The sequence below is a fragment of the Cyprinus carpio genome, chromosome A7 (assembly GCF_018340385.1).
Source record: "Cyprinus carpio isolate SPL01 chromosome A7, ASM1834038v1, whole genome shotgun sequence".
Lineage (NCBI taxonomy): Eukaryota > Metazoa > Chordata > Actinopteri > Cypriniformes > Cyprinidae > Cyprinus > Cyprinus carpio.
The window spans coordinates 29,733,324-29,754,873 of NC_056578.1; the positions used below are offsets into that span (position 1 = coordinate 29,733,324).

The 21,550-nt window shown below is 42.0% G+C and overlaps 1 protein-coding gene across 6 annotated transcripts in view; it reads left to right on the forward strand.

Annotated features, from left to right (window-relative positions):
• The window catches only part of LOC109071450 (collagen alpha-6(IV) chain-like), a 128,686-nt gene that overhangs the window by 101,944 nt on the left and 5,192 nt on the right, over window positions 1-21,550 (forward strand). For 5 of the 6 annotated variants that reach the window (XM_042760780.1, XM_042760782.1, XM_042760784.1 and 2 more), the window contains 20 exons: window positions 8,010-8,081; window positions 8,204-8,311; window positions 8,734-8,952; window positions 9,080-9,241; window positions 11,470-11,478; window positions 12,894-13,064; window positions 13,335-13,478; window positions 13,661-13,783; window positions 13,994-14,175; window positions 14,363-14,426; window positions 14,559-14,633; window positions 14,776-14,883; window positions 15,010-15,117; window positions 15,219-15,290; window positions 15,389-15,508; window positions 15,863-15,979; window positions 18,224-18,384; window positions 18,484-18,583; window positions 18,677-18,826; window positions 18,914-19,030. In XM_042760780.1, the coding sequence (XP_042616714.1) occupies window positions 8,010-8,081; window positions 8,204-8,311; window positions 8,734-8,952; window positions 9,080-9,241; window positions 11,470-11,478; window positions 12,894-13,064; window positions 13,335-13,478; window positions 13,661-13,783; window positions 13,994-14,175; window positions 14,363-14,426; window positions 14,559-14,633; window positions 14,776-14,883; window positions 15,010-15,117; window positions 15,219-15,290; window positions 15,389-15,508; window positions 15,863-15,979; window positions 18,224-18,384; window positions 18,484-18,583; window positions 18,677-18,826; window positions 18,914-19,030 (2,382 nt within the window). The remainder of the gene's footprint in view (window positions 1-8,009; window positions 8,082-8,203; window positions 8,312-8,733; window positions 8,953-9,079; window positions 9,242-11,469; window positions 11,479-12,893; window positions 13,065-13,334; window positions 13,479-13,660; window positions 13,784-13,993; window positions 14,176-14,362; window positions 14,427-14,558; window positions 14,634-14,775; window positions 14,884-15,009; window positions 15,118-15,218; window positions 15,291-15,388; window positions 15,509-15,862; window positions 15,980-18,223; window positions 18,385-18,483; window positions 18,584-18,676; window positions 18,827-18,913; window positions 19,031-21,550) is intronic. The other variant, XM_042760781.1, reaches the window with a different exon arrangement.

Genomic DNA, 21,550 nt, shown 5'->3' on the forward strand with positions numbered 1-21,550 from the left:
ATCAAAGGCCCATTACTCAAATTTGCTTTGCAAACTCTTTGTAGCGACACAACATTAGTGCCATCACTTGTTCACCTTGGGCACAAGCACCCATGACATATCATTGATTACCACAGAAGATATTTTGGCGTATCCTTCACAAACAAATATTGCCTCTACATTCACTTACAATAAAAGTCTATGCAGCAATGAATTGCAGCACTAAACTAAACACTGCTATGTGTTATTATGAGCCTAGATGGATGCAATTATGCATAAAGCTCTCTCACTTACTAGCATTATTTCCAATTTGTCCTGTTATGACCATGTAAAGGCAATAAACACTTTTGCATCATACACCAATGGATGGACAAATCCAACAAAATAGGTATTAAAATAATAATTAAAGTACTTTAATATAAGTTCAGTGAAGACCACTCTGTTTGATTAAGATTATTGTTGAGGTCCTGAACATTATTTTGGTGGCAGGCTTTGCTCTGAAGGGTTCAGATTCTGAGCTGTCCACAAGCAAACCTCACTGAGGTTTGAAACCCCCAATACAATGACATAGTATGTTCAATTCTAAGATCAGTCAGAAGTGGCATGCCTTGAAAGGAGTAGCTCCATACTCTGCCTCTGTCCCTCCATCAGTGACCACTATGCTCACAACTTAGATAAACTGCAGCACTTCCTCAGTCAGCTGTCCTCCAACCATCAGTGGAACACTGGTCTGTGCACCTCCCACTCTGGGATCAGGCTTTGTCTAGGCCCTACTGATTCCCTGTGCAGTCTTAACTTTTGTGCTCTCGTTTTTTTCCTAAAAACGGCTAAGCCAACAATGAGAATGTTCCAATCATAAGCATAATTGTACTAAACAGTATATGTTCCTATAATGACTTAGTAACAAGCATGTTGGCAATAACCTGAAACCATTTTTAAGTATGAATATAAAAGGAAATCAGAACATTTTCTGTGGTAATCAACAGCATATGACAAATCTCCCATCAACCACATTAAAATGTGCTGTGTACTGTGTTTCAGTTTATACAGGTTTTGGAATCATTCTCATTGTCAGTACAGTTCATGAAATTATAATGCTGGATTGGAATGTAATTGCATAGTTACAACAATTTATTCCATCCTGTCCTTTTGCTTATCAGCCAACATTTACTAATCTTAGATATTCAGATAATTTTTTTTACTAACAATTAATGCCGAGAACACACTACACAACTGTGTACATGCTGATTAATTTCATGTAATTTTGGTCTTGATGACGGATCGTGCCCAGTCAGTCTAGGCTCAGTCGCTGTTTGCAGTCAGTAGAAAAATCGCATATTGTGTGTTAGAAAAGATTATAATCTTAGAATTCAAGAACCAGTCGTTACCAGTTGTTTTCACAAAGACTTTTTTTAAACGTTTAATATTTATGAGTGCGACTGTAAGCTATATGCAGCTATGTAGTGAAGATGTGTTCACTGTCAAATGTCATTTAGAGTTAATTTTGTAATTTTGTCAAATATATTTCTAGATTACACATCTTGTTGTGATTTATTTCTTGTCTTTATTTTATTTCATAAGTTAACATTGCAAGTTAAATGGTTTTAGACTATTCTTTATTTCTGTCACGACCCGCACACAGACAGGTAGATCCAAAATCAGAAAACATCCAGGCAAAGGTCAAAATCCAGGTAATCCGTCCAAAACAAGAAACATAGACAACATCCAGAAACACGAGAAACCAGGGAACCAGGAAAACACAGGGTGACATTCAACAAGGACTCCGTGACAATGACAGAACAACCGAGGTATTTATACACAGGGAAATGACAATGCTAACGGGGAATTGGCTGAGTGCAATGATTGATAACCACGGACAGCTGAGTGCAATGAGCAGTGATGAAACAGACAAGACTATGGGAAATGCAGTTCTAAAGTGGGGTGACGATAAGGGGAAGTGAGACCTCTAGTGGCCACCCAGGGAGACACAGAACAGACACCGTGACACTACCCCCCCTCTAAGGAGCAGCTACCAGATGCTCCTCAGAACAAAATAACCACAAAACAAAGAGACCAGGAGGGAGGTGGACTGGTGGAGGCAGAACAGGGGGAGGGATGGCGGGCCAGGCCCGTGTAGGGGAACTGGGACCGGCAGCGATGGCTCCCCTGGTAGCCCAGGTGGCTCGGTCAGATCAGGGGGCCATGGTGGGCCCGAAAGTTCAGGGGACCACGAGGGACCAGGCAGTTCAGGTGGCCACGGTGGACCCGAAAGTTCAGGGGACCACGAGGGGCCAGGCAGTTCAGGTGGCCACGGTGGATCGGTCCATTCTCGTTGTGCAGACGGCCAGGGAGGAATTCGCCATTTGAGTGACCCGAACGGAACCAGCCAATCGGGGAGCCAGTAAGGAGCAGGCTGTGGCGATGGCCCGGTCACGGCCTTGGGAACGGCATCGAGAACGGCCTCAGACAAGGGCACCGCCTCGGGAACGGCCTTGGACACGGGTATCGCCTCCGGAACCATCTCGGGCCCCGCATCGGCCTCCGGAACAGCATCGGGCACCGCCTCGGGAATGGCCTCAGGAACGGCATCGGACAAGGACACCGCCTCGGGAACGACCTCGGCATCGGGCACCGCCTCGGGAACGGTCTCAGGAACGGCCTCAGGAATGGCCTCTGGAACGACATTGGACAAGGACCCCGCCTCGGGAACGGCATCGGACAAGGACACCGCCTCGGGAACGACCTCGGCATCGGGCACCGCCTCGGGAATGGCCTCAGGAACGGCATCGGACAAGGACACCGCCTCGGGAACGACCTCGGCATCGGGCACCGCCTCGGGAACGGTCTCAGGAACGGCCTCAGGAATGGCATCGGACAAGGACACCGCCTCGGGAACGACCTCGGCATCGGGCACCGCCTCGGGAACGGTCTCAGGAACGGCCTCGGGAATGGCATCGGACAAGGACACCGCCTCGGGAACGACCTCGGCATCGGGCACCGCCTCGGGAATGGCCTCAGGAACGGCATCGGACAAGGACACCGCCTCGGGAACGACCTCGGCATCGGGCACCGCCTCGGGAATGGCCTCAGGAACGGCATCGGACAAGGACACCGCCTCGGGAACGACCTCGGCATCGGGCACCGCCTTGGGAACGGTCTCAGGAACGGCCTCAGGAATGGCCTCAGGAACGGCATTGGACAAGGACACCGCCTCGGGAACGGCCTCGGGCACGACCTCGGGCTCCGCCTCGGGAACGGCATCGGGCACCGCCTCGGGAACGGCCTCGGGCTCGGCATCGGGCACCGCCTCAGGAACGGCATCGGACAAGGACACCGCCTCGGGAACGACCTCGGCATCGGGCACCGCCTCGGGAACGGTCTCAGGAACGGTATCGGTCACCGCCTCGGCATCGGGAACAACATCGGGCACCGCCTCGACCTCCGGAACAGCCTCGGTCTCGGGCATTACATCGGGAACCGTCTCTGGCACCGTCTCTGGCACGGCATCGGGCACCGCCTCGGCCACCGCCACCGCCTCGGCCTCGGGAACCGCCTCGACCACCTTCTTGGGCACCGCCTCGGTCATTGCATCGGGGACCGCCTCGGGAACCGCATCGGGCACCGCCTCGGCCTCGGGCACCGCCTCGGCATCGGGCACCGCCTCGGTCATTGCATCGGAGACCGCCTCGGGAACCGCATCGGGCACCGCCTCGGCCTCGGGCACCGCCTCGGCATCGGGCACCGCATCGGGCACCGCCTCGGCATCGGGCACTGCCTCGGCATCGGACATTGCATCGGGAACCGCCTCGGCCACCGCATCAGGCACCGCCTCGGCATCGGGCACCGCCTCGGCATCGGGCACCGCCTCGGGCACCGCCTCGGCATCGGGCACCGCCTCGGCATCGGACATTGCATCGGGAACCACCTCGGCCACCGCATCAGGCACCGCCTCGGCCTCGGGCACCGCCTCGGCATCGGGCACCGCCTCGGCATCGGGCACCGCCTCGGCCTCGTGCACCGCCTCGGTCATTGCATCGGAGACCGCCTCGGGAACCGCATCGGGCACCGCCTCGGCCTCGGGCACCGCCTCGGGCACCGCCTCGGCAACGGGCACCGCCTCGGCATCGGGCACCGCCTCGGCATCGGGCACCGCCTCGGTCATTGCATCGGAGACCGCCTCGGGAACCGCATCGGGAACCGCATCGGGAACCGCATCGGGCACCGCCTCGGCAACGGGCACCGCCTCGGCATTGGGCACCGCCTCGGGCACCGCCTCGGCATCGGACATTGCATCGGGAACCGCCTCGACCACCGCATCAGGCACCGCCTCGGCATCGGGCACCGCCTCGGCATCGGGCACCGCCTCGGGCACCGCCTCGGCATCGGGCACCGCCTCGGCATCGGACATTGCATCGGGAACCGCCTCGGCCACCGCATCAGGCACCGCTTCGGGCACCGCCTCGGCATCAGGCACCGCCTCGGGAACCTCCTCCTGGGCGGCAGCGGCCCGCTCTGGAACGTCCTCCTGGACGGCAGCGGCCCGCTCTGGAACGTCCTCCTGGACGGCAGCGGCCTGCTCGAGACCCCCCTCCGGGCTTTGAGGAACGGCTGACGCCTGTCTCCTCCTCCTCCGCCCTCTATGATGGCGAGCCGGTGGCTCCTTGACGGAAGACTCAGGCGTTGAGTCAACCATCCTGTGCTGTGGTGCTGGGCTGGCGGCCATCTTGTGCTGTGGCCCAGGGCTGGCGGCCATCTTGTGCTGTGGCGCTGGCTCAGCAGACGTGACGTGAACACTCCTGGGAACCTCTGGGATCTTGTTCAACCTGGAGAAGTAATTCAAAAATGTCTCCGTGGCCATCTTGGACAGTGGCGCTGGGCTGGCGGCCGTCTGGCCTCGTGGCGTGGGACTGGTGACCACCTTGTGCTGTGGCGCTGAGCTGGCGTCCATCTTGCCTCGTGGCGCTGGCCCTGGCAGTGGCATCATGGGCAGTGGCGCCACCATGGCGGACCTGCGCTTCTTCTCCCCTCTCCGTCCGCCGTGGTGAGACAGTGGCTCTGATCCATCCCACACGAGCCCCGGATCGAAGGGGGGGCCATGGTTGAGAGCGATGCTGAGCCTCCTCACGACCACTCACTCCTCTGCAACCTCCCCGGGTCCCACGAAAAATGACCAGGCGGGTTCCCTCAAACTCCATCCTTCTCTCTCCCGCTCGATGGCTGGGGGAGAAACCCCAAAAAACATACCGCTGGATCTAGGCATGACGGAGTCCTTCTGTCACGACCCGCACACAGACAGGTAGATCCAAAATCAGAAAACATCCAGGCAAAGGTCAAAATCCAGGTAATCCGTCCAAAACAAGAAACATAGACAACATCCAGAAACACGAGAAACCAGGGAACCAGGAAAACACAGGGTGACATTCAACAAGGACTCCGTGACAATGACAGAACAACCGAGGTATTTATACACAGGGAAATGACAATGCTAACGGGGAATTGGCTGAGTGCAATGATTGATAACCACGGACAGCTGAGTGCAATGAGCAGTGATGAAACAGACAAGACTATGGGAAATGCAGTTCTAAAGTGGGGTGACGATAAGGGGAAGTGAGACCTCTAGTGGCCACCCAGGGAGACACAGAACAGACACCGTGACAATTTTCTGCAGTCGAATAAAGTAAAATATGTCAGTGATTTCTCTCATTTTAAAGATATTATCAATAATTTCTTTATATTTTTTTATTTTCTTAACTTTTAAGTTTTTCTTAATTTTTATAAAGAATATTTAAATCAACTTCATAACAAATGAGCTATTCTTCCTAATGAATTTTGTTCATAACGGTTATATGAACATAACGAAATTACATACATTTTACATACATTTTTTATAAAAAATCACCTACATGACACAAAATAAAATTATTTTATACACATCGTTTAATTAAAGGCTTATATAATAGTTTCATGTCAAATGGATAAGGAAATTACAATGCCATGAATTTCTCTTCTGTCATTCGTCGGAGTGCAGTGTTGACAGTGCTATTGGGAGCTTTAATGTTTACTGTAGACTAATATAATAAAAATTTAAATACACAAACAAAATTACTTTTGTTTCTGAATAAATGGAGCAGTAATTTTTTTATTTCGTTCTGACTGGTAACTCGGGAACTGTAGGGAAAAATTGCCTACCATTTTTAATTAGAACCAATTCATTTTTAATCCCTATCAGACAAACATGTGATAATGAATTTATTATTGCTTGACTAAACGTTTAAAATTAGCACTAGAAAAGTTATAATAAAAGAAATGAAACAGGTGTCTTAAAAGACATAATAAAATGTGTCTGTTCAAGCAATAATTAAAAAAAAAAGAGAAACATTGGACTTAATGTAGAAAAAAAAAATCAAGACATTGCTGTGGCATTTATTAGCAACACCTATATAGCAGGAAAGCTACAGTATATTTTTTGTTGTATTAAGCACAAACTTAGAAATTAAAAACAGTAAAAGCACTGTTGTTTTGGTGGGGCGGGAGCGGCTACAGGAGCACGGGTAGAATCAGATATCGCATTTTTTTGGGGGTTTGGCAGAATTTGTCAAGTCGTGATGCACCAGTCATAAGTTAAATGTACATATAAGGAACAGCTGGAGGACCAATTTGCAACTTATTAGATCAATTGGCAAAATGATTGGGTATAAAAAGAGCCTCTCAGAGTGGCAGTGTCTCTCAGAGGTCAAGATGGGCAGAGGATCACCAATTCCCCCAATACTGCGGTGAAAAATAGTGAAGCAATATCAGAAAGGAGTTTCTCAGAGAAAAATTGCAAAGAGTTTGAAGTTATCATCATCTACAGTGCATAATATCATCCAAAGATTCAGAGAATCTGGAACAGTCTCTGTACCCGAGGGTCAAGGCCGGAAAACCATACTGGATGCCCATGATCTTCGGGCCCTCAGACGGCACTGCATCACATACAGGAATGCTACTGTAATGGAAATCACAACACGGGCTCAGGAATACTTCCAGAAAACATTGTCGGTGAACACAATCCACCGTGCCATCCGCTGTTGCCGGCTAAAACTCTATAGGTCAAATAAGAAGCCATATCTAAACATGAGCTCTGGGCCAAGGCAATACTGGGACGCCATGTCATCCGGACTAAAGAGGACAAGGACAACCCAAGTTGTTATCAGCACTCAGTTCAGAAGCCTGCATCTCTGATGGTATGGGGTTGCATGAGTGCGTGTGGCATGGGCAGCTTACACATCTGGAAAGGCACCATCAATGCTGAAAGGTATATCCAAGTTCTAGAACAACATATGCTTCCATCCAGACGTCGCTTTTTTCAGGGAAGACCTTGCATTTTCCAACATCACAATGCCAGACCACATACTGCATCAATCACAACATCATGGCTGCGTAGAAGAAGGATCTGGGTACTGAAATGGCCAGCCTGCAGTCCAGATCTTTCACCCATAGAAAACATTTGGCGCATCATAAAGAGGAAGATGTGACAAAGAAGACCTAAGACAGTTGAGCAACTAGAAGCCTGTATTAGACAAGAATGGGACAACATTCCTATTCCTAAACTTGAGCAACTTGTCTCCTCAGTCCCCAGACGTTTGCAGACTGTTATAAAAAGAAGAGGGGATGCCAAACAGTGGTAAACATGGCCTGGTCACAACTTTTTTGAGATGTGTTGATGCCATGAAATTTAAAATCAACTTATTTTTCCCTTAAAATGATACGTTTTCTCAGTTTAAACATTTGATATGTAATCTATGTTGTATTCTGAATAAAATATTGAAATTTGAAACTTCCACATCATTGCATTCTGTTTTATTCACAATTTGTACAGTGTCCCAACTTTTTTGGAATCGGGTTTGTAGTCGTGTAGTGTGTCCCCAGCTTAACACAAACACCCATATTTTAACACTTGGTTTGTCATGGTTAGTTGTGGGGAATTTGTGTGGAATGGGCCATCTTTGACCATTTTTATATGTTACTGACAATGATATGGATGTCAACAGGAACACCACTGCCCTGCAGGATTCCTGGTGAAATTGGAGATCCAGGATACTTTGGAAATCCTGGGGTGCCAGGTAATTACATTTTTTAAAAGTATATTAAAGTTGAAAATTAGTAATTTAACTGTAAAGAGTATTTTAACATTTAAATTGCTTTAACGTGTTCTTTTGCATGTTTGTGTGTATATAAATATTAGGGCCAAAGGGTAAGTCTGGTTCCCCAGGAGTGAGTGGGAGCCCAGGGTTTGATGGGCCAAAGGGTGAGAGAGGAGAACCAGGCTCTGGAGGTCGGCCAGGACCTGAGGGTAAGCTTACGGCCTCAAATGTGAATGGGTGCTCCATCTAAGCACAAATTTCACACACTCAGCTTGTTTGGGCTAGCCATATATTTAAAACTATAATTCCAATTGCATTATAATGCATTAAACTGTATTAAGGGGCAATCACATTTACCGTTGAATTTTGCATGGAAAATCCAGTAATTCCAATAGGAATCCTTGTGATTGGGAGTTTCGCAGGAGGGCAAAAAACTTCCCCATGCAAGTTTTGCTCATTTTCAAGTTGGTAAAATAAAATCACCTTGTTGAGCAACAGAAGTTTGAAATTGTCGTCTGTGTAAGCAGTGCTTCTTACGTCCCTACGCTACTGAGAAGAGACAATGAACCATTTTACTCTGCAATTTTGCTAATGTGACTGCACATTTTTAAATTGGCTAACTTATGATTAGGTTTCCCCGGACCCAGAGGAGATCCAGGTTTACCAGGAACAACAAATGCTGGCTTACAAGGGCTTCCAGGAAGAGATGGTTTTCCAGGTTTGCCAGGAGCTAAGGGAGAACCCGGTGTGGTCCTTGGGGCCGCCCCTGGAGGTCCAGGTTCTCCAGGGAGACCAGGAGAACCAGGAGACAAGGGTCAACCTGGTGCACGTGGTTTATCAGGGAGGCTTGGTAAGTTTGATGAGATGTTTTCACTAGTTTTCGCAAATCTACTGCAAACATTATTAGACCCAGCCATGTTAGACATTGTAAGTCATGCTAGATATTGAGCATTTAGCACTAATGGATTCCTCCTTAGGTAATGATGGACGCAACGGTTTTCCTGGCATAAAGGGAGAACGAGGTGTGGATGGAATACCTGGTCGCATGGGTCCCATAGGTCCACCAGGAGAAATCCCTCCCGGGGGTGTTCCTGGTCCCAGAGGGCCACCTGGAGCTAAGGGAATGGATGGATCTCCAGGTAACCAAATTAAATCAGTTTTGATGTTTTATCTAATATTATGAGTGAGTATTTGTTCAACAAGAGCTGCTCAGATACATATACTAGGGTAAATTCTACCTTGAGCTCTGCAGTAAGCAATTTTGTAGGTAAGATCTTTCACATTTAAATTTTTGGCAGATCTACTCAGCCTCTAAGACTTTGTCATGATACATCTTTTCTACAATCTATTTTAATCACAATTAATAACCTGGGTATTTATTAGTGTTGGGCGATATCCTCCATAGTCATGTCATCCTATCGTCATACTTTGAGATCGCGATACACAATATTATCGTGCTAATTTAATTAATTATTTACTTGCTTAGATTCATAGAACCAACTCCAGGGTAAGGCTAAAAGCAGCCTAATGTTAGTGTAATCTATTAACTACACATTATTTCTATTTAGTCAAATAGGATGTCATGTCATAAAATATTTTTAATATGACTGAATTTGTATTTAACAGGATAACAATTTAATAGAAACATTGTAAGTTACTAATTATAATGTTTACGTTTCCTCAGTTATTCGAACATCTGCTGCAGAAAACGAGCAAAGAATATTTACATTATCAAAGAATAGAGATGAAACGGTATGAACATTTCTTATCACGATTATAGTAACCAAAATTATCACAGTTATCGGTATTATCATGGAATTGTTAAAATGTGCTGGAAATTTTCAAAAAGTACTGACACATAAATCGTTTCATCAAGTTTATATTTAAAATAATCAAAAAATGAATTAAATTACTTTTTGTTTGCATAAACACTAAAACAATAACATTACCAATGATTTTAAATGACAACATGACTGACAAAAGTTTATCTAATAACATGTACGAAATGTTCAAATGAAGCTTTGAAAACGTTTCATAAAATGGTAAACCTCACATTTCACCCTTTAAATAAAGAAAAGGTTTAAGTCAAAATGATAATTGATTAATAAATTATTATATGTTTTATCTGCTCCATAAATAATTCTAGATACCTTATCCGAATTGTTTAAAAGGATAGAATCCACATAAGCTTTTTTTTTTTTTAGCAACTGGTCAAAATTTACAGCAGGGCATGCAAATTCAGTCCATTTTTTTGGCCAGACAAAAACTGCACACAGGCTGAATGTAAATGTAACTCTGTAAATCCACTCTCTGTCAGCAGGTGGCGCTTATGGAACAACAGAATCAGAGCTGTTTCCGTAACCTCTGTGGACAAATCGATGAAAACAAAATGCCATCTAATCTTTTCAGAAGACATTATTAATCTGTTTAAACACTTTAAAAAGATTAAACTCGTAATATTTTGAAAAAAAAGTCAAAATTACGAGAATAAAGTTGAAGTTTTTGTGATTAAAGTAAAAATGACTAGAATAAAGTCATAGCAATACAAGAATAAAGTTGAAATATTTTGAGAATAAAGTCAAAATTATGAGAATTAAGTCAAAATATATTGACAAAATATAAAAAGAACATCATCACTGACTTCAGTCTTCCGCGAGTTTATGCACTTTAAAAAACACTCCCATTATAATCAGTGAAACTATCTACACTTTATGATGAATAAATCTCTTATACACCTGAACTTTGTTCTTTATGATCAGAGAATTCACGAGAGAGCAGAAATCAGTAAGCAAACGCATGCACTGACCAACAATACTCCTCAGTTTCAGCGATGACTCATCAGAACGTCTCTGATTGGCCGCTGCATTCATAAACTCAACGAAATCATGTGTGATTGGTTTTAAAGCACAACACTGTAAAAATGTGGAAAAAATAAATTTGATGGAACAAATAAGCCCTAATATTAATTAGATGATAATACTAGCCTGATTATAATAATAATAGTCTCGCTATCGTCAAAGGCATCAGCCACAGGCGATATCTCTGACTAACATCGGTACACAATACTAATGTCTATTGGCACAACCCTAGTTGTTATGGTTTTCTTTAAACTTTCATGCGAGTATTGTGTTTTTACTACTGCAGATTTGAGTTGCGGTAAAATGTTTCACTGGCTCTTTCTTTTCTCATCAGTCTTCATCAGCCTGTGTTTACTGATCTTCCTCACAAAAATATCTGTTATTATTAATATTCTTTTCTCTATGGTCATCCTCCCCTTCTTCTCTTTTTCCATCACCATCATTTCCACCCTCCCGTCCTTCCATTTGTGGTGTCACCCTCTTCTATTTTTGGTGGGTCACCTCACTAGGCTGCCAAGGTGAGAAATATTGTCCTCCCTGATGCCCTGATTTAGTGCTGATGTTCCTCTGACACGCAATCCACACTCTTGCAATGCTTCCTCTTAATGCACTTGTCTTTTCTTGTGTTTCCAGTCCTCTTAATTAAAGCATTGAGTGCCGGGGAGCATGTATTTTTTTCACCCAAAACTGAAATGTGTCATCATTTACTCACTCTTACCCTTGTTCCTAACCAATGAGACTTTCATCCATCTTTTGTTTAGTCAAACCTGACAGTTTTCTGTCCTTCCATTAAATGTCTATACCACCAACTTGCGCTAATCCAAATCTTCTGAAGAGACACGTCTGGTTTATATGCTTTTATACTTGAACAGAGTTAAATTATTTTATTTATATATTGTTTTATATGAATTGCTTTTACAATGTCTTGTAAGAGACTTTCACCAAAGAGACATAAATCACTCAGGCTTCAATAAAAATATCTTCATTTGTGTTTCAAAGATGAAAAGAGTCTTATGAAGGTGAGTAAATGATGACATAATTTAAATTTTTTGGGTTAACTCTCCCTTCTAGGCTTCTATTTCAAACCAGTAGAGTGATTTGTTCATGTTGACAATGCAGAATCCATGTTTATTTGAATCTACAAAATGTTAATTTGTAATTTCTAATATTTGGAGAAGAGTTTATCCATGGTCTTTTATCACTAGAGTGGTTTAAACTGTATTTCTCCATCTTTTGGTGTGTTTGTGTACCATGAAGCAGGCAGGACATAGAACACACACATAAAAGATGACCTAAACTTGCGTGCTTAAATACTAATCCTCAGGTTCAGTGTATTTGAGTAATCTAGCTTCTAATCTAACAATCTAGCCTTAGAACTTGCTATAACCCTGATGTGCTTGTGTGCCTTTAACAACAAACCCACCTACTGGTAAAACAGCCCTACTCTACTGGTTGACATCTTTAGTAGGTAATGTCAAATTTAGTTATTCATGAAAAAATAATATTTCATGTTCCAACTGCTTTCACATTCAGTCTAGATTTAGCCTTTACTTTGAACTGACATTACCACAAATTGTGAAATATGTTGTGTTCATCCAGTACAACAAATATCAATGAATGTTTGAATCAAATGAAAGAACATTTACTACATCTTTTAGTAATTTGTTAATGAGCAACATTGCATTCATTAACATTTGTTTGTTTTGTTTTTCATTAATTACCTTTGTTCAAAGCACTGCATACTGTTTTTAAAGTATTTCTTTGGTGGGTAAGTGTGCTCACATGTTCAGTATTGTGAGATTATTTACTTACTATTTACTTATTATCTCATCTAAAAAATCTTAATGGAATTTATTTCAGTGAAATCCAAGTAATTTCTAGGCACTTTCAGAGCCAGTCCCTATATTATGTTTTAACTATTTTTCCTCCACAGGTTTCCCAGGGGTGAAGGGTATGAGAGGAGATCCAGGACCTCCAGGGACTGGTGGAATAAAGGGTATACCAGGACCTCCTGGCAACCCAGGGTCACAGGGATTTAGGGGACCTCCTGGACCCCCTGGCATTGGAACACGTCCAGGCAAACCTGGAAGACCAGGAATAAAGGGTATGATATTGCAGAAAGAGCTTATTTTAAATTGATTTGACTTTCTTGAGTTAAATTACTGATAGAAACTACTTTAGATACATTTCTGGAATCATTTTAACATGCTTCTACTATCTCTAAAACCACACTATTTAAATTTGTTATGCAGTGCTTTATTACAAAGACATCAAACAAGCATCTCAGAGATTGTTTCAAATAGCATAAAATAGTCTAATGAGCACATTTTACTTTTAATTATCATAATGTAGATATTTTGTTGTCTGTGTTCAGGGGAAAAAGGGTCTTTTGGATTGTTGGGGTTCCCAGGATTTCCTGGTTCTCCTGGAGTCCCAGGTGGCCCAGGTTTTAAAGGTTTACCTGGTTTCGCTGGGCAGGATGGCTTACCTGGGGGAACTGGACAAAGAGGAACAAAAGGTATATTGATGGCATTTGCACTATATTTTTTAGTTAAGTGAAACCATAGAAGGCACTCAAAAAAGAATTTAGAACTTCAGAAAGAAGCAAGATATAAAATAGTTTATTGTAATTACATTATAAAATGCCCTGCAGTAATATAGTGCATACTAATTTAATGGATAAATGTTTGTGTTTTAAAGGGGAGCGTGGTGCTCCTGGTCTTCCAGGACCCTCTCCTCCATTCATTCCAGTAAAGGAGCTGGAAAAGGGTGAAAAAGGTGACCCAGGAGTTGGTGGACCGCCTGGTTTCCCAGGACCAAGAGGTACAAAAAGTGGACAGACCATCCAATTAGACCTCAGTTCCTTAATTTCTAATGAGGTGTTCATGGACTTGTGATGTTGAGCTGTTATGTAGAGTCATTCAATGGAATCTTTTATGATAAGCAAAGTTTGTTTTTCAGCTTGTGATAAGTGTAGGATTGTAATGACACTAATGACCAGTTATTAAAATCAAAATTCTCTCTTTTTAACAGGTGATAAGGGTTTTCCAGGGCTACCTGGACGTGAAGGCTTTCCTGGATCACCTGGTGTTGCAGACCAAGCAAAAGGTTTTCCTGGCCAGCCTGGACTCCCAGGTATTCCTGGCTCCTTTGGCTTTCCTGGACCCAAAGGTTCATCTGGAGTTATGGGCTTCCCTGGCTTACCAGGCCAGAGGGTAAGCAACCTGTATTCAGGCCACAAGTATAATTATGTAAAAAAGTTTACTATGCACTAGCAGTACTAATACTGTTATTGGCACCGGGTCTAATATGGTCTCAGAGTCTCACACTTGTACTTATCAAAAGGTTTTATCCACAGAAATATACATTGTCTTTTACTTTTTGTGATGTTCTCCACTACAGGGTGATGATGGTGTACCTGGGGTTAAAGGGTTCCCAGGCACTCCAGGACAAACCGGTGGCAAAGGTGAGACCTCTGTGATTCTGTCAATGCCAAGTATAATAATAATAATTATGTTCCTTATTTCTGACCTTCACTAACATATGGCGAATGCAAGTAGTTGAATAGTAGGGTGATGTCCCTAAACATTGTCTTTAGGTGAGAAAGGTGATTCATATGAAATATCTGGACCCCCTGGACCAAAGGGTGTGATTGGAAATCCTGGATTCCCAGGTGAGAAAGATACTTTTTCAGGCTCTTAATACGTGAATGTCTTATAAACTCTTCTATTTTTTGTACTGTATTTAATTTTGTAATGTATATTCCAGTGTGATTTTGTAAATCGATTTTTGTTTCTTTTGTCTGTCATAACTAGGTGTTTCAGGACTTCCTGGTGAACCAGGTGATCCAGGGTCCCCAGGAGTCTCGGGATTCCAAGGCCAGAAAGGTTTTCCTGGAGAGCCGGGAGCACGAGGATTTGATGGTATGTGGAAATTTGGAGCCACCCTTATGATTCTGTTGAAATTATTTCAGCTTTTACAATAGCAGCTCTCTTCTTTCCTAATATTTTTTTCTTTCAATTTCATTTTATTGTTGTATTTGTTTATAGGCTCACCAGGCCTCCCAGGCATTAAGGGTCTCCCTGGTTATTCAGGACAGAAGGGGCGTGATGGAAATCCAGGCCGTCCTGGAGCTCCAGGTTCAACAGGAGAGAAAGGTTAAACAAGAACTTGTACCAGTTACATTCATCTTTCTACAAACCAGTAGAAACCAGCATGTTGCCATTTCTGAAATACCATGCCTTAAATCTTACTTCAGGTTTTCCAGGATCACCTGGTTTACATGGACTCAATGGTCTTCAAGGATCCAAGGGGCTGCCTGGAGTTCCAGGTACATTAATCAGATGAACCTTTGATTATGAGGATCTACATTATGCTTTAAACATGTGCAAACTAGTGATTGCACTTTTATTTAACTTCTGTCCTCAGGTGTGACTGAAGGTGTTCGGGCTGGAGCTCCTGGTGTGAATGGCCTGAAGGGAGAGAGAGGTTCATCACAGCCCGGAGCACCTGGGCGTCCTGGAGAAAAAGGATCCAGAGGAGACCCTGGTGAGGAGAATTATGTGTATGGGCCACTGAACATGGCAGTTGACCTCACCAGGCCTTTTGTTATATTTGAATCTCTTATATGAAAAGAAAATAAGGGAAAAATGTAAATTTGAATGAAAAGGAAAGTCTGGAAGGAGAAAAAAGAAAACTGTAAATACCTATATATTGTTTGAATGGCAGTAAATATAAATGGAAAAATACTGAGCCATCTAGCTAATTCTTTAAAGATTTGAGTGGGAATCACATAAAAAAAAAAAAAAAAGACCAATTATGGGGTCATTGCTTCTCTGGCCAGCTTAGTTTCTCTTTTATTTGCATACATGTATTTAGTGATTATGAGATCTTGGTTTTCAGGTGCCCCTGGTTTGAGAGGCTTCCCTGGGAATCCAGGCCCCCCTGGCCCGCCTAGTCTTTCTAATATTCCAGGTCCTCCTGGAGACCCTGGACTTCCAGGATTAGATGGACGAGAAGGTACAGGACATCTCTCTTCTCATTACTTTTATTGCTTCTCTAAGATAGAACTGATCCTTTCTTGGGCTATATATATATATATATATATATATATATATATATATATATATATATGTATATGTATATGTATATATATATATTATATATATATATATATATATATATATATATATATATATATATATATATATATATGTATATGTATATGTATATATATGTATATATATATATATATATATATATATATATATATATATATATATATATATATATATATATATATATATATATATATATATATATATATATATATATATATATATATATATATATATGTGTGTGTGTATATATAAATGAAAAATATGTTTGATGTAGAGGCAGGGCTCTAGAGTAACTTGTTGCACTGGTGCGCCTAACTTTTTTTCTTAGGTGCACCAGCACAAATGTTAGGTGCACCCAAATTTTCGACCGCATCGCATTTAACAACGCATTATTACAAGTTCACTTTTTTTTAAATCGCTGTCCATATAGGTAATATTGACTTGTAGCCTAAATGATTAACTAACAATCTGGTCAACATAAAGTTCTTTATTTGAAGCACAATTCTACAAGAAAGGTAACTTACTGAAAAAGTGTTGGTGCTTAAAGTGCTTCACTGAGCTAAAAATTAAACTTAAAACATCTCAAGATAAATGAAGAAAATCTAAATTAAGTGTTTTAAGGGATTCAAACTGAACATCTCATGGCTCAGTGTCTTATGGACTATACTCTATTGCAGTCACATGCCCCTCGGATTGCCAACTCCTGTAGTTTGACCTTCTTGATCTTTGGTCTTGGCTAAACCAGCTGGCCACACTCTCTCTAGCAGAAAAATTTTCCAGACTTGGCCCCTCTACACTGATTCTCATCAGATCTTCCACTGTGTCTGAATGAAGGGATGCTCTAGTGTCTGATTTGAACAGCTAAACAGTCCCTAAACAGCTTATACTCCTGTTTTGACTAAGCGGCCAGTGGCAGACAGTGAGCCTATGTTTGAACAATTTAGCCTTCTCAAATCATCACGACCTGCCTAAAATAAAATCTATAGATATAAAACAGTTCAAGCATATAACAACGTTTAAACGTTAGACCCAGATAAATGTGCGCTATATCCAATAGTTTGTGCAGAGACACTTCAGGACATGGAGACGCCAGTGTGATCACTTGCATTTTTTCAGTGGATACATAGTCATTTTTGCTCATAAAGGTAAGAGTAATACATCATTCGTAATTGCAAAGGGTCTACTTTTATTTGTGTGCACTCACAATATCAACAAAACGTTGCGCTTTCTGCCATGTCATCTTTAACAGGAGTACAAAAATGAACCGACACTCAGTGAAAACATGCCTAAATGATAAATATATCTATAGACATGATAAATATATCTATAGAAAGCTTTAAATGACTACTTAACGAAATAAAACAAATCGAAAACAAAAACTCTTTCATTATAATCATAATCCGTAAAGATGCATTTCTCTCTAAAGGCGCGTCTAATGAGGAGATGACGAGTCAGGCTCTGCAACTTCATCCTTGCGACACAGACTCAGAAAACACTAGTTTATTAGTAATTAATTCAAATATCTCCCCCGTCACATTTATGGTAATTACTTTTGCCGGTGCTTTGCGGCAAGCTTGAGCCTATTGCGTGTATTTGAACGCAGAACTGTTCAGCTGTGCTGACAGCACACACCATACTGCTTCTGCGGGACACTAAACACCGTCCAGCCGCTCTTGACAGTCACGGTAGCACGGTCTCATTTCCACCAGCGCGGCAATTTTGTTTCATCACTAATTGATGGAAGTCTAAAATATAAAAGTAAGGAGAAGTCTAAAACAGGCGGGAGGCCCAGCCCGCATCTGAACTATGACGTGAAAATTGGCCCGAACCCTGGCCCAAGAGGTGTAAAAAAGTCGGGGCCCGTCGGGCTCGGGATGAAATGCAGGGCTCTAGTATCTGTTGTTTAACCACAGGGAGACTTTCAGAGTCGCAGAGACTTTTTTCCCCTTGAACGGCTGGTCACACCGGTGCGACCTCTGAATTGTTTTAGTTGCACCATTGAGAAATCAGGTCGCACTCTAGAGCCCTGAGAGGGCTAGCAATTATCATTCCTTCTGTTTCTCTTTGAGAGTGAACTTCACCTTTTGTAATATGTCATAGTTCTTGTTAGACAATGAAATCAGTTGAATTGGATCATTTGTAGGTCCTTTTGGCCCTCCTGGCCTACCCGGTCCACCAGGCCCTGGAACAATCCAAGGTGACAGGGGAGATGCTGGATTTCCTGGGCGACCAGGATTACCAGGACCACGTGGAGAACCTGGTGGTTTTGGAGCCCCTGGATTACAAGGCAGTCCTGGATTTAAAGGTGTTTTTTCTACTGCTTTTATATTGTTCTGTCTCTTTAACTGTGCTTCAATAGTTTATTCATTGGAGTTTATTCATTTTTGTGCTCTCTGGATTTACGGACAAAGAGGAGACCCTGGCTTTAGTGGTGTCTCTGGACCACCAGGGTTACCTGGAGAACCAGGATATTTTGGCAGGAATGGACCCAAAGGATTAAAGGGTCAGTAGGCATTTTGTATATTTAGAGATTTAGCTAACAGTAATAAATCATGAGTATTCTTGAAACATCAGCTTTTGCTTATTGTCCTCTCAGGTTTTCCTGGTTCTAAGGGACTTCCAGGTGTTGTGTTCCCACCTAAAATAACCAACAATATGCCGTCTGGGGAACAGGGCCCACCAGGTCTTGATGGGTCTGTTGGTCAGGCAGGAATGCCAGGCCTGCCAGGCAGTCCAGGAGTCCCAGGTGAGTGTTTTTTTTTATTATTGTCGTTGCAGAAGGTAAGAAAAAAAGTAAGAATTATTTATCTTTTAACTCCAAAAATTTCTCTAGGTCCCAAAGGACCTAGAGGGCCAGTGGGTAGACTTGGTCCTGTTGGTGCAGCTGGATCTCCTGGAACTTTTGGTGACCCCGGACCTCCAGGAATCCAAGGACCCACAGGAACCCAAGGTACAAAGAGTGTCCTTCTACCTTTTACATCCTTTATATAAATGTTTAGAGCAGTGGTTCTCAAATGGTGGTTTTATATATATATATATATATATATATATATATATATATATATATATATATATATATATATATATATATATATATATATATATATATATATATATTAGTGGTGGGCATAGATTAATTTTTTAAATCTAGATTAATCTCACTGTAATCTTGAAATTAATCTAGATTAATCTAGATTAAAATGGCTCATTTGAATTCTTCCGAAGGCATTCAAATTATGTTCAATAAGATGTACTTGTTAGTACTGATAGAGCTGTGCTGCACTCAAACATAGTAGTTTGACGACGACTCTTCCCCTGCGCTACATCAGTGCTTGGCCCGGCATCTTCCGCGTTAGCTAAGGGATGCTTTGCATTTAGGTGGTACTTGAGACTGGAAGAACTCCTACAGTAAACTAATTCCGCATTGCACAAGTTGCAAACAACCTTACGCCTGTTTCACACATACTCCGTCTGCAGTGCGTATGCGTTGCATTTTTTTTATTATTATTTTTTTTTTTAATGCACCCATGTTAATGGATTCCAGCGTTCACGCGGTTGTGGTCTGTCAGTGGGTTCCAGGAGCGGTGCGTCTGCAGCAGTGCAGCGATCGTTTACGTACCGAGTCTATTTTTGCTGTGCTGCATGTGCTAAATTAAAATGACAGCACATTGGTCGCGGTAAGAATGAACATGGATTGACACGGAAATGCAGTAATTTCACAATAAATGTATACTAATTAAAGCCTACTGTGTTTCACACGCAACACATGGGTTTTTGGCTAGGTTTAAAACAACAAAAAGAGCACCTTTAGATAAACGAGGCAACATGACATAGGCCTATGCACTTTTATGGAAGCAGAAAAACAAAGTTCATTAACAACCATGCGATTGCGTGTAATAAATATTTAAATGCAAAAGGCACGAGAGTCGACTGTTTCTGTCAGCGGTGCTTTAATTTTAAATATTTGCCATATCCCAACAAGAAAAGTAGGCTAATTGTTGTGTTTAAATGTTTTGCCGCTTGCTTGAGCAGCTTATTATACAAACCTAGAAGTCAAATGCATGAATAATGTTGTTTATATTTATTAAGTTTAAACTAATGTCTGTGATTATGAAAGATTGTTACTGTTCTGTGATAAGAGTCACATCAGTAGCTGACTGCAAACGCGTCCTGTGTTAAAGCACAATCAGTCCGTGCTGCTTCTGCACCACATACGTAACGCACACGGACTGCATACGCACTGCAGACGGAGTATATGTGAAACAGGCGTGAGTCTTGTCAAGGTTTTTTTGGGAATCTTGGTAATTTCACAGTTGGCATACACACAGGTTCGAAGACTAGTTCTTGCCCCCCTACAGTGCAATTCGTCTAGGTATACATCCGCGCTAAACTATCACGGTGAAAGTCATCATAGCTTGTGTAGTATAGACCCAGCTCCCAACCCAACTTTGAGAATAGATTAACGGCGATATTTTTTTTATCGCCCGATAAGAGTCTCACGCTAACGCAGCACGTTAACGCCGATAACGGCCCACCACTAATATATATATATATATATATATATATACATACACATACATACATACATACATACATATATATATATATATATATATATGTGTTTCCCTTGGAATTCGATCTGCATTCCGAGTAGTTTTATGATATTGAGCTTCAAAGTTTTTGCCTTCTATTCGACTGTGTAGATAGAATCTTTTTGTTTTTTTAAATAAAAAGTCCCAAAATGTACACAACATTAAAAAATCTATAACATAATGTCACAGAATAAGAATATGTGAATAACTAAATTTTGACAAAATTGTCAGATAGAACTTTATAATTCCAAGGGGTACGATATATATATATATATATATATATATAGAGAGAGAGAGAGAGAGAGAGAGAGAGAGAGAGAGAAATTAATTTAAATAATACAAAAAACATACAATTTAACTATATAGAAAGCTGTGTGAGCCATCAAACTTAATTAAGATTATTATTTATTCAGAAATTATTAGAAAGAAACTTTTATTCAGCAAGGATGCATTCAACTGATTAAACACAGTAAAGACATTTATAAAATAACAGAAGATTTATATTTCAAATAAATGCTGTTTTTTTACTTTCTATCCATCAAAGTATCCTGAAAAAAATGCATTGTGGGTTCCAGAAAAATATTAAGCAGCAACTGTTTTCAGCATAATATTGATTAATGTTTCTTGAGCACCGACACAACATTTGTACTGATTTTAATAATTTCATAAGACCATTTTTAATTGTATTTTTGATCAAATAAATGCAGCCTTGTGGTGAGCATTAGTGACTTCTTTCAAAAAAATCACACCCCAAATGTTTGAATTTTAATAGCAATGTTTACATTTTTTGCAATAAGCTTTTCTTTTTTTTTGTAATAAACATTTTTGTGCTATAGACATTTCTGACCTTTCTTGTGCCACTTGATTACTAGTTTAAA